Here is a 16,419-nt window from a genome sequence, read left to right on the forward strand (position 1 = left end):
TTTAAATTCAAAATTTTAATATATTTTTAAATATTTTTAATTATTAAATTAAAGGTTTGGAGCCGAATTCAACTTATATCACTACTTAATCAATTTACATCTTTTCAAGCCAAAAAAACAAAAAGCTTATATAGTCATTAATTATTAGTATTTCATTAATATAAGTGTCTTGATAAAGTGGGGTTAGGTTCGAGTAATCTTTTAGAAGCGTTGTTTAAGATTGAATTTAGTTTGTTAGATCGAAAAATATTATATTTTGAAAAATATATCAATTTTATTTTTTAATTAAAAAATATTTTTATTAAAATTTAATAATCTCATATTAAATCCAAAAATTTTTATCTATTTGAATAGGATTAAATTTATGAACCGGATAAATAACTCAATTTATGTATAAATTTATTAATCAACGTGATAAAATATCACATGAATCATCTTATTACCCTGTTCATAATTAATATTTGAGAAATATTTGGAGATTGGAATCAAGGTATTCCTCGATTTTGATTTTTTCAGTCTTGCCTAATACTATATTTGGTCATATATTGATGAATGGCACGAGGTTCATCGTCACACGATTCAATTTTTCAACCAACATTTTGTTCTCTACTGATTTGTCTATAGATTATAATATTTTCCTATTTTGATTGGGTTTTATGGTATGAGAAATATGGAAAACTTGGCTGTTAAGAGTTTGGTTTGTTTGTCTATCCAACACCACTCCCCATCAAACAGATGTTAATTCTTGTTAACAAATTCTCAAGTCAGAGAGATTCGGTTTAAAACCAGCACAAACACCTCAAGAGTCACAATCCAGGATTGGACAAGTGATCTGTTTATTGCGTGTGTTACATGGTACCAAGTTTCTGGTTTGGTCAGGTTTTCCTTTCCTAGTCAGATTTCTTCCAGGATGTCAAATTTTAGAATTACATTTTGTCTGGCGTTTAACTTTAATCCTTCTCATATTTTATTCTATGAAACTGGATTACAAGTTTCCACGTCAAATAGTCACTTTCTGAGCTCAGACAGCGTCATCCATGTTGTCCTAAAAATGGTGGAACATGTGAACAGCTGAATGATCTCTTTCAACTTTTAAGGAACAGAGACAATCGGGTTCCCCCTCCATTGGACCCCATCAAAGAACACGATAAGGCACCCACTTAGCTCGAAATCATCAAGGATTCCCGTGATTTGTTAAACAACTAATATATTTTAATTTAATTCTACTTTTTCACTATTTGAAGCAAAGCCTAAGATATAAGATTTTATATGGTTAAATAAGTAATATATATTAATTTAATTAAATTAAAATTTACTCACAATATATAAAAAAGTGCTATTATTATTACCAAAGTTTGGGCTTGTAAATGGGCTCACTAGCTTCCCGAGGCTCGAGCCATAGCCCATCTTGGCCCAGTCCATGCAACCTCTAGTTCAAAAGTGTCTTATGCGTTGCAAAACTACAAATTTGGGCTGGGACTTGGGAACAGTTGTGTTTTCAGGGTATGTTTCTTGGGAAGAAGACGCCTCTCAATGTCACCCCTCCATCAACGCAAATAATCTGCCCTGTTATATAAGAAGCTGCAGGTAAGCACAGGAATGCCACCGTCGCCGACGCATCCTTTGGCTCTGCAATGCGTCCCATCGGAATTAGATTGATGATGGCCTCAATTGATTTTTCATCTTGAATAACCTGCAAATTGAGAAGAACGAAAACGTGAATAATATAATACTATTCATGATGGCTAAGCCCAATTATGATCATGCTGAAAGCTGTTAAAGGAAAATTTTTACACTTTCAGTGAGGGGAGTTCTGATCACAAATGGCGCAACAACATTAACCCGAATATTATCTCCAGCCCATTCACATGCCAAGAGTTTTGCAAGCTGGTTTATGGCCCCTGAAACAAAATGGTACTAGATTTTTGTTTTTTGGGGTAAGAGTTAATGTCAATCTTCAATATACTTGAAGTAAAGTTACCTTTTGCGGCTCCATATATAGACGCATATCTTACTGGAGTTAGGCCAGCAACTGAAGAGAGAAACACAATGCTTCCTGCTCCTGAAGCTTTCAAAAGAGGATGTGCAAGTAGGCTCACGTAATGAGCTGACTCATAATTGGTACTCATAAGAAATGAAAATTCTTCCGCTGTGTACTCCGAAACCAGTTTCATAACATTCGTCCCAACATTGTTTATCTGCAGTACCAACGATGATCAAAAACATGAGTTTCACATTACCTAAGTCGATGTTGCTTACCAGATGTTAAGTTTCCCCTCAAATTCAGAGGAGACTGTGTTTAGTAGCTTCTCCCTTTGGGCCTGAAATGAAACATCACAGACCGAACCTGTAACTTGGAAACCCTTTGCTTTCCATTCAAGTAAGCATTTGTTGAGGTCAGTTTCAGTTCGGGAGCATGTATGAACTCTAGCTCCTAGTCCTGCCAATTCCTCTACGATAGCATGCCTAATTGCAGTAATAGGTGTCAAATTTGGAAAAGTACAAAATCTTTTTCTAATATTAGATTATCAAATTTACAAAAGCAGATAATTAATTACAGGCTAAAAAAATGAGCAAGAGAGAAAGAGGGAGAAGAAGAAGAGAGGAAAAATTACCCGATTCCTTTGGTTCCACCAGTAACAAGTGCAGTCATGCCATGAAGTCTCCATCTGTTAGAGTTATCTGCTTGAGCCATATTCTCACTTCTCTGCCTCAGCCTCTCTCTCTCTCTCTCTCTCTGCTGCCATTTAGATATATTTTGTGTATGTGGATGATATACTCGTCCCCATCTAGGCCACTGGTGACTAATGTTGATCCGATACGAAATTATTGTGGAAAAGGACAGCCTTGATTAGTTCTACCACATATATAGCCAGTGGTGGAGCCACGTTGGAACAAAAGGGGGCCTACCCCAAGATTTTTCCAGCCCTCTACATGTACATAATGCATCTAATTTATAAGTATTCCTTTAACGAAGTAAAAGTGACCCCTCTAAAAAAAAATTTGATAAATAATTTTTTGTGATTATAAATATTTAAAATCTCAATATTTATGTTCAAGTTTTATTATATACGAATTTATTTTAATTTTATATTAGATTTATTTAGTTATACTCAAATTTGTTATTTAATTTATTATTTGATTATTCAATTATGTAATACTTGATTATGATCATAATTTGTATTTATAATTTTAAAAAAATTTTAATACAAAAAATTCAAATCTCAAAGTTCAATTCATTTATAAAAGTATTAAAATTTATAGTTTAGTTCTTATTAACAAATTAAAAATAAATGTATTATTTAAATATGACTCATATTAAAATGTCAAAACTATTCAAAAAAATTTAACCAAAAAAAAAAAAAGAGTTAATAGAACAAAAAAAGACACAAATATTATTTCTTAAAAGTCTAAACCCACTATTAAGTCTTATCCTTTAAAAGCTTAAACCAACACAAAATCGTTATAGCTACTATAAAAGGTTTATTCTTATTTTCTCATAGAGTTAATTACAATGATGTTACAAGGAGACCATTCATCTTTGTCTTTTGATTTTGAAATCATTAATAATAAATTATATATTTTTTTAATTTTAAATAAAAAAATTATTAATATTTATCAAAAGAAAATCTTAATTTTATTCTCTACACTAAGAGAAAATTTGTTAAAACTTTTCAATTTAATAATTTTTTTTTATGAAAGATCATTGTGCACATTTTTAAATAAAATTATTTGAGTTTCTTTTATTTTTAATAATTATATATTTTTTATTTCAATATTTGAATTTTTCATTTATCTTATTTATGGTTATATTATGAAATACCATATTTTACCTAAAGTTTTTATAACTTTTAATCAAATAATAACATATTATATGTTAAATAAAAAATTTTAAATTATAGTTATTATTTAATTTGATCCCATGACTTAAAATCTTGAATTCCACCCCATTGTATATAACTGCATGCAAAAATATTTTACTCTCAAAATTCTTTATCATTCTCACGAGGATTTATAAACTATTACTCCACGTGTCAATATTTTATTTAAATCATGAGATATATTTATGTTTTGTTAAGTCAGTTGATTATTATTAAAATAATTAATGAACTTACTGAAATAAATACTAATCATTAGATGCTTTCTTAAATGTGTAACAAATAATTTGATTTTTGTATGACCCGGCCATATGGGCATGTTGTATCTTAGTGGGTGCCCATGCAAACGCAAACACTGCATTTTTGGAGCTTTGAATGTTGGTTACTCATTTTGTATTAAAACAATTGCCCATGTGGTTGGTGAATGTTGCATGCTTATATTGTAAATTACTAGCTTGGAAGATCAATCTAAAACATTTGTACTTCACTTGTTTTAATTTTTCGATTGATTTCTTATTTATCTTTGGATTTAATCGTATACTACTAATAGGCCATTTTTGTTCTTAATATCAACTAGTGATGACAAGAATAGCAGAAATTTTGCAGCCAAAATCAAGAAGCATTTTTTAGTTTATTTTGGTAGACAACAGAAATAAAATCCATATTCAAGCAAGAGCTGCAATTTAGAGTTTTTCAGAGTGACAAATTAAGAGGGGAAAGAAAGAGAAAGACGACCAACAACTAGGAAGTTGACCATGTAGTTGAGGTGCCTTATGCATCATTTCTATTTATTTATTTAATTTTGCCGAAGTGATCTTATGCATCATTTTAAGATTGGGAATGGCGTGGGTGCTGACCATTGCAGGATAGAGTAAGCAATTCACTGTCATCCCCCATCGATCCAAATAGTCTGCCCTGTCATATAAGAACCTGCTGGTAGACACAATAATACGAATCGAGTCCCAACACTTCTAAAAATAAATGAATAAATCATAAATATATGTTTGTTTATTCATATTCAGATCATTTATAGCCCAAGTTATATTTCCGCATATCATTTCATCATAAAATGTTTACTACATTGAAGTAGAAAAATAATTGATTATATCATATTAATGGTATTATTGTTAAGGAAAAATAAAAATATTTTCTAATAATTAGTATAAGTGTGTTCTCGTTTTTCTTAACAACCGCTATCAGAGTTTTTGTTGTACCCAAGACATCTCCCTTTTAAATCTTCCTCTATTATATTATTGCTTCGCCTTATAATATTTGGAAGACTTTGCTATTAATGCTAGTTGAATTCAAATAGATTGGCAAAATCTTATAGGTATATTTTGGTTTTCTTGTGCAAATGTTTTATATTTGAAGTACTCATAATTTGAATTTTGATAACTGAAATTAAAAATTTAATACTTTGTCATTAAATCATTAAAATTTTGATTTTTATTATATTCGAAATTGTTAGAATTTAAATATTGATTACTGAAATTAAAAGTTTAAAATCATTTTTGATGCAGAGGATGGTAAATAGGATATAATTATAATTATTTTGTATCATTTTTGATTTCTATCTAAAAAAAATGATATGATTGTGAAAAGGATAAATCATCTTTTTAGTATAGGATGATCTAATTTTTTTTAAGTGGAGAGAATTATTTTTAATCTATAGAATTGAATTTACATGTCTCATTATACCTTTAAAAATTATATCAATAATTTAAATTATATAAACTTAAAAAAAATAATTTTGATCAATAAATAAAATTATTATATTTTAATCCTTACATGTATTAAATACAAGATAAAATAATATTATTTAATTTAATTTTATTCGTAATATCATTTTATTATATCTTATCATGATCCTATACATTGAACATATCCTAACAGTATCAAACGAGTACACAGCTGTTGGCTAGTTCTATTATTTCAACACAGAAACTTCCATGTAAAATTAAAACATCTAGATAATCTAAAATGGCAAAATCTTATTAGTGTTTTCAGGTTTTTATGTACAAGTTGTCATGTAAATCTAATTCTTTTTGTCCTATTTGAAGGTTTAAAGATTTGGGTACTTTTATTTCAATACAGCATCTTCCATATCAAATTATAACATTTTCTTCCGTAGCTAAAGAAAACGAATATTAACGCATTAAGAGAGAGATCAATTCAAATTCGTTTTCAATAATTTCACAGAACACTGCAAGTGAACAGATTGATAGATTTCCTCTGTTAAATCCAGTTAGAAGAATACGATCTCAATGATCTAGGCACTATATCAACCCTATTATACATGTTGAATGGGAAAAACTTGGTCGCTCAAACTTGAAAATGAGAACATGATATATAGAGATAGGTATTAAAGTTGTCCCCCTGGACAATAATTCAGCCTTGTAATGCATAGTTTATCATGTTCTTTGGAACGAGAAGCTATTCACTGTCACCCTTCCATCAACACAAATAATATGTCTTGTAATGAACGAGGCTGACAGCAGGCATAGGAATGCCACCAAGGAAGAGATTTCTTCAGGCTCTCATCTACGTCCCAAAAGAGTTCGTGAGATGACAGCTTTCAACAAATTTTCTTCTTGAAAATCCTGCGAGGAAGAAAAACAAAATTATGATTATAGCTAAATAATAATAGCCTGATTTATGCTTCATAGACGTTAGAAAAATGATCTTACAACTTCAGTAAGAGGAGTTCTTGTTGAAAAAATCAATACACACACGCAGCATCCACACATAAAATAATAAGCTCAAATCAAATATAAAAACACACAAATATATTTGTTTCGGCTCAACTCAAAATAACCTACTCCAAACTCAATCCAATAACAAATAAATATTTACAACTGTGAGAGATTTTTAGAATGAGAAAAGTTTCCAAAAACTCCTTACACAAAACTTAACCTAAAACCAAACTATACCATTTTAATAGCCTACTCACCTAGCTATTTTCTTGGTATCTAACTGTCTGAGATTATCAAATTAAAACTAAAATATCTTATTTATAAGGGTGAAACCCCTTATACCTTTACTAAACTCTTGATGTGGGATACAAGACAAACTCAAAGCTCTTATAACTTTCAATGTGGGATTATAAGATTCAAGATAAATCCCAACAAATCCTTCCTTGACTTGAATCTACAATTATTTCAATAGTATTTATCAAGCTAACACGCTTACCTTTCTTCTTTTCTTTCATTGCAGGGATCCCAGCAACTGAGCCTCCATCAAGCATGTACAAGTGATTTTTGATCCTATTCTCTTTTAAAATCACACTACCATTCTTGTACACTTTCAACCAATCATTATTATCATAATATGTGTACCTTCAAGAAGCTAATTCACCCAAAGTAATTAAATTGTTTCTATAACTCGGTACATATCTTACATGACGAAGCATCCTAACAAAATTATTGTGAGATCTAAGGTGAATACTCCCAATGTCTTGAATCTGTATCTTTTTGTTGTTGGCAACTACAATATCTTCATACTTCTCATTCTCATCCAACTCTACAAAATAACTCCTATATTGCAAACATGAACTGTAGCAATTGAATCTAAAATTCAACCTTTATCATCTTTAAAAATCTGAGTCTCATCCACACAAGTTGTCAAAACATCATCATCATCAAACATGATGGCAGCAGTATCACTCTTTTCTTCATCTGATTTTTTCTCATCATTTGCCTTTTTGAAAGCAGTCATATCCCTTTTCAGCTTCCTACAGCGCACTTGGATATGTCTTTTTTTACCACAATAATAACATTTTATGCCATTGTAATTTTTGTTTCTTGACTTAGATCTCTCTCTTGATCCATTAATTTTTTTTTAGTCCTTTCTCGAAAAAACTCTCTGCACCTAATGTACTCTCCCCAAGTGATGAGTAATGTGCTCCCATAAACCTTTTGTTCTCACGTAACAGGATAATCATATCATTCAACTTCAAAGTAGACTTACCCACCAATAAAGTCTGAACTAAAGGTGTATAAGACTTAGGCAAAGATGACAACAAAATTAAAGCCTTCTCTTTATCTTTTAACTCATCAACAGAAATTACCAATAATTGAAAAACCAATCTATTAAATTTATTCAGGTGATTATAAAGATTCATACCTTCTTCCATCTTCAGAGAATACAGATCTATCTTCAAACATAATATATTAGTCAACGACTTCAAAGCATAAATACCTTCAAGCTTATCCCACAAACTCTTCGAAGTACTCTTAGTCAACACACTGTACTTTACCTCTGGAGCTAGTGTTAATCTAATATTACTAACAGCTCTCTTCTGAATCTTATTCCAATTAGCGTCAGACATTCTCTCAGGCTTACTACTCTCTAATGCCTAATCCAACCCTTGTTGTACTAACAGATCTTGAATCGTACTTTACCATAATATGAAATGACTCTTTCCATCAAATAACAAAATCTCAAACTTAAGACATATCTTCTTCAGACATCTTCAAACACTGCTTCATGATCTCTTGGGCCCATGAACCTTAAATCTTGAACCTCGCTCTGATACCACTTGTTGAAAAAATCAACACGCACATGCAGCATCCACACACAAAATAGTCAACTCAAATCAAACACAAATATATTTGTGTCGGCCCAACTCAAAATGACATACTTCAAACCCAATCCAATAACAAATAAAACTTTACAACTGTGAGACTTTTAGAATGAGAAAAACCTCCAAAAACTCCTTACTCAAAACTTAACACAAAATTCAATTACACCATTTTAATAACTTACTCACCTAGCTATTCTCTTGGTGTCTAACTGTCTGAGACTATCAAACCAAAACCAAAATATCTTATTTATAAGGGTGAAACCACTTATACCTTTACTAAAATCTCGATGTGGGATACAAAACAAACTCAAAGCTCTTATAACTTTCAATGGGATTATAAGATTCAAAGCAAATCTCAATAGTTCTGATGAAACCAGGCGCAACAGAATTAGTCCTTATATTGTCTTTTGCCCATTCGCATGCCAAACTCTTTGTCAGTTGGTTCAATGCAAATATATGAAACCAAAGATCACATCATTTTAAGGCATTTTTTTTCGATAGCAGGTGTAAAATTATGATGTGTAAGGAAAAAAAAATCACCTTTATATGCACTATACGAGGATCCACCTATATTTACTGATACAATCCCAGCAACTGAAGATATGAAAACAATGTTTCCTGGACCCGAAGCTTTCTAAATAGATGTGAAAGTTGGCAAAGATGATATGCAGATTCGAAATTTGTAGTCGTTAGAGTTGAGAACTCTTCAGCAGTGAATTCCACGGTTGGCTTCCATAAATTTACTCCGACGTTGTTTACCTAGAGTCAGAAATTAGGCACACAAGTATCTAATTCCATCATGTAAATGGTTTTTTTTTTTAACTATCTGAGCAAATCGATCTAGTTGGACTTACAAGAATGTCAAGTTTGTGACTGAAAAGAGAGGAGTCTGTGTTCACTAGCTTTTCTCGTTCGGCTGGGGATGATACATCAATGACTGAGCCAGTGACTTCGAAGCCCTTCTTCTCCCATTCACTTAAACATTGTTTAAGCTGGGTTTCATTTCGAGAGCATGTATGTATTCTGCTCCCAAACGTTGCCAATTCCTCTACAATGGCATACCTACATGAAAAATGAAGTGATAATAGTTAGAAAGACTGTTATTTGTCCCAAAGCTAAAGCACAGACAGCAAGCCTACTGCTGAAATTTCCTGCAATCGAGTGCTATGAACCCGAAAATGATCACCAAAAAGTTCATCGGGAAAGTAAAATCTTTGTTCATCAGTTTTGGAGAAGAAAGAAAAGACAGGAAGATGAAAAACCCAAGGCCACCACAAGGAAAGAAAAGAACAAAAGCTTGAAGCTTCTGGTGTAGAGGCGTCAAAAATCAAAGAAATAAAAATTGAAGCAGTTGATGTAAGTGCTTGCGCATTTGCAAGTTTTAGGTAATTAAACATGGTTATTCATATTATTCAATAGATTGTAATTTTTAATCGATTATATCATAATAATGATATTATCATCAAGGAAAAACAAAATTATTTTCTAATAATTAGCATAAGCGTTTCCTGGTTTTACTTAACAACTGCGATTGGAGCTTCCATTGTTCCCACGAAATCTCCCTTTAAATCTTCTATTCCTCTATTATATTATTGCTTCACGTTATAATATTTGGAAGACTTGGCAATGGGGCCATATAATTAAACGCTTGGTGAGCATCTAAACAATACAAGAATTGTCATTATTTTCTTCAAGGATATCCTCAAGAGACTGTTCTTTTTTATTATTCAATTTCTTTTCTTTTTGGTGATGAATTAAAGAGAAGAAAGGGTAAATTTTGCTGAATAAAAAGCTGATAAAATTTGCATAACTTAAACTTATAAGCAGTATTTTGAGAGGAGTTTATCAAATATGCACCAAATAAAAAATATATATATATAGTAGTACAAAATAAAATAGCTTACAACCTTTCAAATCTTTTTGACAAATGACAATAGCTTTCAATTAACGGCAATTTGGTACCATTAACTAAACCCTAGTAATTAGTTAAATAACGTAAACAATCTCTAATAGAAAAATATTAAATCAAGTTTAATAATATTAATTAAAGTGATATTTAAAAAAATATAATTAATGTATTGTCAAATTGATGAAAATAATTAAAATATTTTCTCCAACCCAATAAAACAAAAAAAAAAAAAAGAAAACAAACAAAGTTTCTCTTACCTTCTTTAGTTTTCAAAATCTTGAAAAAAAAATCCTTCTTGATTGATTATCAACTAGGATATAAAAATATTAATTTATTATTTTTTTATTGGATTATTGACTGTTAGTTTAAATAGAAAATAATTCTGTTTTAAAGGGTACCAAGTTTCCATTAATAGAAAATAACTGAATCGTGCTTAATAACATTGATTAAAGTGATATTTAAATAAAATATAATTAATGTCTTGTCATATTGGTGAAAGCAATTAGAATCTTTTCTCGAATCCAATAAAGTAGGAAGAAAGAAAACAAACACTGTTTCTCTTTCTTTCATTAGTTTTCAAAGTCTTGTTCTTGGGAAGAAAAACCCATTTGCTGTCACCCCACCATCAACGCAAATAATTTGGCCCGTTATGTAAGAGGACGCTGGAAGGCATAGGAATGCTACCAAATGGGCAACCTCTTCCGGCTGTCCAGGGCGACCCAGTGGAGTTCGAAAGTTTAGAGCTTCCAAGAATTTATTGCTACTGAGAATCTGAAAAAAAAATAGGAAAAAGAATTCAATATCAGAGTACTTTCAGAATTTGTTAATTCATCGAGAGGAAACTATAATTCACAAAAAAAAAAAAAAAAGAAGCATGCTGAAGAGATACTGGTTCAACAAGTGGGGTTCTGATGAACCAAGGTGCAACACAATTGCTCCTGATATTGTCTTTTGCCCACTCACATGCCAAATCCTTTGTCAATTGGTTCATTGCTCCTGTTTAAAAATATTGCATAAAATTTAATTACAGTTCTCCACCACAAAATTTTTAACACTATTAAAATTTAACATAATTACTCGGATCCGGAGTGAGTATGAGATACAAGTGGGTGTCCAAACACTGTTATGTTCAATCTTTTTTGTATATATGAAAGATCAAAATTTCATACCCATATCCGATAAATATGTGTTAGATATAAGTACATTCAGAAAAAAAAAAAAAAAAGCAGAGTTTGAGGAACATAAAAATTCAAAATAACTAAGATTTATATCATTTTCAAATAGGTACCTTTAGTTGACCCATAGATAGATCCAACATTGAGTGAGAGCACACCGGCAACAGAAGAAACAAAAACAATGCTTCCAGCTCCTGATGCTTTGAGAAGGGGATAAGCAAGTTGGCAGAAGTGGAAAGCCGATTCAAAATTGGTTCTTATCAGATTTGACAGTTCTTCACTTGTGAAATCGATGGTTGCTTTCCAAACGTTTGTCCCAACATTGTTTATCTATAACAATTTACACAAAAATTCTTCAAATGTTCGGCTCAACTCAATCATCTGCTCAGTTGAGGACTACATATCCTTTGAAAGTTTAAAAGAAACCAGATTCTATAATTTCAGCCATGTGACTACTCTGTTTTCTGATGAAAGTACAAAATAATTTTATTAATATCGTGATAAAATTGATGCTTCCTACCAAAGATAATGAAACTTACAAGAATGTTAAGTTTCCCACTGAACAGACAGGAAACTTTGTTCACCAGCCTTTGTCTTTCAGCTGGGGAGGTTACATCACAGACTGAACCAAGAACTTGTAAACCCTTCATCCTCCATTCTTTCAAGCACTCGTTCAGCTGATCTTCGTTGCGCGAGCATGTATAAACTGTTGCCCCAAGTACTGCCAATTCTTCCACAACAGCAAGCCTACAACACAATTTAACAACAAGAAATATATATATTGCAGAAATTAACAGAAACATTTTAAGTGAAAGAACAATCTCATGAACCATACAGAGAAGGGAAGTATAGTCCCCTCACCCGATTCCTTTGGTTCCACCAGTAACAGTAGCAAAATATGATTATAAATATGTGAAGTCTTTACAGGATTAGGTATGAGAAAAAAATGTAAGAGAGTTGTAAGATTTTATGAGATAGACACCTCATAGGAGATTGGAGCTCTATGTCTTATGGATGTGTATGTTTGTTTGTGAATGGACTAGAGGAGACTGAGAGAATCTATATAGATACGATGTATGGGAGCATATGGGTATGTATTTGGTTATGTTGAAAGGGTGCATAAGGGTTTGAGTTTGTGTTTGTTTGGATTGTAATACTTCATAAGACTAGAGGAGATTGAAAGTTTGTTATGAGTATTGATTGTTAAGTGAGATTGATGATTTAATGTAAGTTTGTAATTCTCTACAACTAGTGGATCTTGTTTTTCATCCGTAGATATAGATCAGTTAGACCGCACCATATTAAATTATTATCTCTTGTGTGTTTGATTTATTATTTGATTTTACTTTCGCTGATATAATTGGATTGGAGACTTTTCGCTCAACATCGATTCTCTCAAGCCTTTTTTCTCAACCAAGCAAAATATGCAACTGAGTTGCTTGAAAAGGAAAAAATGATTGATTGCAAGCCAATATCCACCCCTATGGTTGCTAAGCTTCGTACAGCTTCCGATTAACTATTTCAAGATGCTCATCATTATCGTAGCATTGTTGGTGGCTTACAATACTTGACATTTACTAGGCCAGACATCACCTATAGTGTCAATTATGTCTCACAATTCATGCATTCTCCCACAAAGTTTCACTTCCAGCTTGTTAAAAGAATTTTACGTTATGTCAAAGGAACTATTACATTTGGTATTCGACTTTTATCTGCTACTACACTTGAACTGTATGCTTTTTCTGATGCTGATTGGGCAGGCTGTCGACTTACTAGGCGATCATCTTTTGGATATTGTACTTTTCTTAGTGGAAATTGCATTACTCGGAGTTCAAAAAAACAACCTAGGGTGGCTCGTTCTAGTGCAGAAGCAGAATATCGCGCTTTAGCCTGCACTAGCGCTGAACTTGGATTTCTTTTATTCTTCGAGATACTGGTCTTTACATGCAACAACCAGCAACACTCTTGTGTGACAATATGTCAGCGCTTCATATGACTATTAATCCTGTCTTTCATGCTCGGAGGAAACATATTGAGATTGATAATCACTTTCTACGTGAGAAGGTGGCATTAGGCTCTCTTGTAACCCGGTTTGTTTCTTCAAGCAAGCAAGTAGCAGACATTTTTACTAAGCCTTTCTCTCGAGCCTCTTTCGAGGATTTGTGAGTCCAACTTGGACTATGGAGTCTTCCCGTGTCCAATTTGAGGGGGAGTGTAGAAAGAGATACTCCCATCATCTCTGCCCCAATTAACTCAAATAATAAAGTGTGGAAGGAGGAAACAGAGCATAATATTCAACAAACAATCAAGACAAACAGTAGCCAAAGATGGAGCTCTCATGTCCAACGGTCAACAAAATAAATGGAGCAATAGTAGCCTAAAGGTCCTCAGGACAGATTTCACATCCCTTGATTATTGTAAACTCACATATATTATATTTAATTCTTTATCATAGTTTCCAATTCTATCAAGGAAACTAACATTTGTGTTGTAGTATATTTTCTATATAAAGGAATGACAAGTTTTTAAGGACTCACAAAAAACTCAGTGAGATCCTATAGTTCTTTCTTCTTCTTAAAATTCATCATTTGCAAGAGAGGTTTCTCCAATGCACAAGCTCCGGAAGGCCACATGATTATTCATCGTAGAGACAAAGCCAAGTCCAAAAAAGCTTCACCAACTGAAGCTATTCAACAATCTTTGGACATCCCTATGATTATCCCCTCGTATTCTCCGAATCATCTCCGAATCATCCGAGCTCCATAACACGGCCTATAGCGGATTCTAGGTCTAGTCCAGAAAGAAACAGCCCCGGAGAGTGGCCTATCTTATCCAAAGTGGATCCAAAGTGGCACGAGGTTTATCGTCACAGGATTCAATTTTTCAACCATCATTTATTGGACAAGTGATCTGTTTCTTGCGTGTGTGACATGGCACCAAGTTTCTGGTTTGGTTAGGTTTTCCTTTCCTAATCAGATTTCTTCCAGCATGTCAAATTTTAGAATTACTTTGTGTCTGGCGTTTAATGTTAATCCTTCTCATATTCTATTCTATGAAACTGGAATGGTCACTTTCTGAGCTCAGACAGCATCATCATGTTGCCCTAAAAATGGTGGAACATGTGAACAGCTGAATGATCTCTTTCAACTTTTAAGGAGCAGATACAGTCTGGGTTCCCCCTCCATTGGCCCCATCAAAGAACGATGAGGCACCGACTTAGCTCAAAATCATCAAGGATTCTTTTGATTTGTTAAAGAAGTAATATATTTTAATTTAATTCTACTTTTTCATTATTTGAAGCAAAGCCTAAGGTATAAGATTTTATATGGTTAAATAAGTAATATATTTTAATTTAATTAAATAAAATTTTACTCACAGTATATAAAAAAGTGCTATTATTATTACCAAAGTTTGGGCTTATAAGTGGGCTTGACTAGCTTCCAAGGCTCGAGCCATAGCCCATCTTGGCCCAGTCCATGAAACCTTTACATTACAAAACTACAATTTTGGGTTGGGACGTGGGAACAGATGTGTTTTCAGTGTTGGGAAGAAGACGCCGTTCAATGTCATCCCTCCATCAACATAAATAATCTGCCCTGTTATATAAGAAGCTGCAGGTAAACACAGGAATGCCACCATCGCCGACACTTCCTTTGGCTCTCCAGTGCGTCCCATCGGAGTTAGATTGATGACAGCCTCAATTGATTTTTCATATTGAAAAACCTGCAATTTAAGGAGAATGAAAACATGAATGTTATAACAGTATTCATGATGGCTAAGCCCAATTATGATCATGCTGAACGCTGTTAAGGAAAATTTTTACGCTTTCACTGAGGCGAGTTCTGATCACCCATGGTGCAACAACATTAACCCGAATATTATCTCCAGCCCATTCACATGCCAAGAGTTTTGCAAGCTGGTTCATGGCCCCTGAAACAAAATGGTATAAGATTTTTGTTTTTTGGGGTAAGCGCTAATGTCAATCTTCAATATACTTGAAGTAACGTTACCTTTTGTTGCTCCGTATATAGACGCAAATCTTACTGGAGTTAGGCCACCAACCGAAGAGAGAAACACAATGCTTCCTGCTTCTGAAGCTTTCAAAAGAGGATGTGCAAGTAGGCTCACGTAATGAGCTGACTCATAATTGGTACTCATAAGAAATGAAAATTCTTCCGCTGTGTACTCCGAAACCAGTTTCACAACATTCGTCCCAACATTGTTTATCTGCAGTACCAACGATTATCAGAAACATGAATTTCACATTACCTAAGTCGATGTTGCTTACCAAGATGTTAAGTTTCCCCTCAAATTCAGAGGAGACTGTGTTCAGTAGCTTCTCCCTTTGGGCCTGAGATGAAACATCACAGACCGAACCTGTAACTTGGAAACCCCTTGCTTTCCATTCAAGTAAGCATTTGTTGAGGTCAGTTTCAGTTCGGGAGCATGTATGTACTCTAGCTCCTAGTCCTGCCAATTCCTCTACGACAGCATGCCTAATTGCAGTAATTGGTGTCAAATTTGGAAAAGTACAAAATCTTTTTTTAATATTAGATTATCAAATTTGCAAAAGCAGATGGTAACAAGTTGCAGATAATTAATTGAAGGCCAAAAAAGAAAGAGAGAGGAAAAATTACCCGATTCCTTTGGTTCCACCAGTAACAAGTGCAGTCATGCCTTGAAGACTCCATCTGTAAGAGTTATCTGCTTGAGCCATATTCTCACTTCTCTGCCTCAGCCTCTCTCTCTCTCTCTCTGCTGCCATTTACAGATATTTTGTGTATGTGGATGATATATTCCTCCCCATATAGGCCATTGGTGACTAATGTTTATCCGATACGAAATCATTGTGGCAATGGACAGAACCTGACTAGT

The 16,419-nt window shown here is 33.0% G+C and overlaps 3 protein-coding genes and 2 pseudogenes across 4 annotated transcripts; all 5 read right to left on the reverse strand.

Moving 5' to 3' along the window:
• Positions 1-1,324: 1,324 nt before the first annotated feature.
• Positions 1,325-2,636, reverse strand: LOC111285342 (tropinone reductase homolog At2g29150-like). Of its 2 annotated transcripts, XM_089761728.1 has the most exons (5): positions 2,616-2,636; positions 2,348-2,466; positions 1,982-2,198; positions 1,795-1,901; positions 1,325-1,693 (listed from the first exon to the last, which is right to left on the reverse strand). In XM_089761728.1, exons 3-5 carry the CDS (start codon positions 2,172-2,174, stop codon positions 1,499-1,501), a joined length of 495 nt encoding a protein of 164 aa, XP_089617854.1. In that variant the 5' UTR covers positions 2,175-2,198; positions 2,348-2,466; positions 2,616-2,636; the 3' UTR covers positions 1,325-1,498. The 2 variants fall into 2 exon arrangements, with proteins under 2 accessions (XP_089617854.1, XP_022730471.2); XM_022874736.2 differs by lacking the exon at positions 2,616-2,636 and having other exon boundaries at positions 2,260-2,397.
• Positions 2,256-2,695, reverse strand: LOC149518325 (tropinone reductase homolog At1g07440 pseudogene; annotated as a pseudogene).
• Positions 2,696-5,952: 3,257 nt separating this feature from the next.
• LOC111284211 (uncharacterized) lies at positions 5,953-9,857 on the reverse strand (annotated as a pseudogene).
• Positions 9,858-10,773: 916 nt separating this feature from the next.
• On the reverse strand, positions 10,774-12,409 carry LOC111284212 (tropinone reductase homolog At5g06060-like). Its single transcript, XM_089761727.1, has 4 exons — positions 12,084-12,409; positions 11,658-11,874; positions 11,259-11,365; positions 10,774-11,140 (listed from the first exon to the last, which is right to left on the reverse strand). The coding sequence occupies exons 1-4, from the start codon at positions 12,375-12,377 to the stop codon at positions 10,946-10,948; spliced, it is 813 nt and encodes a 270-aa protein (XP_089617853.1). The 5' UTR covers positions 12,378-12,409; the 3' UTR covers positions 10,774-10,945.
• Positions 12,410-14,924: 2,515 nt separating this feature from the next.
• LOC111285323 (tropinone reductase homolog At2g29290-like) lies at positions 14,925-16,389 on the reverse strand. The gene is made up of 5 exons (XM_022874702.2): positions 16,182-16,389; positions 15,833-16,040; positions 15,555-15,771; positions 15,368-15,474; positions 14,925-15,267 (listed from the first exon to the last, which is right to left on the reverse strand). The coding sequence occupies exons 1-5, from the start codon at positions 16,307-16,309 to the stop codon at positions 15,043-15,045; spliced, it is 885 nt and encodes a 294-aa protein (XP_022730437.2). The 5' UTR covers positions 16,310-16,389; the 3' UTR covers positions 14,925-15,042.
• Between the last annotated feature and the right edge of the window lie 30 nt (positions 16,390-16,419).

The sequence above is a fragment of the Durio zibethinus genome, chromosome 6 (assembly GCF_047325235.1).
Source record: "Durio zibethinus cultivar Kanyao isolate XHJ-2024 chromosome 6, ASM4732523v1, whole genome shotgun sequence".
NCBI classification, from domain to species: Eukaryota; Viridiplantae; Streptophyta; class Magnoliopsida; order Malvales; family Malvaceae; genus Durio; species Durio zibethinus.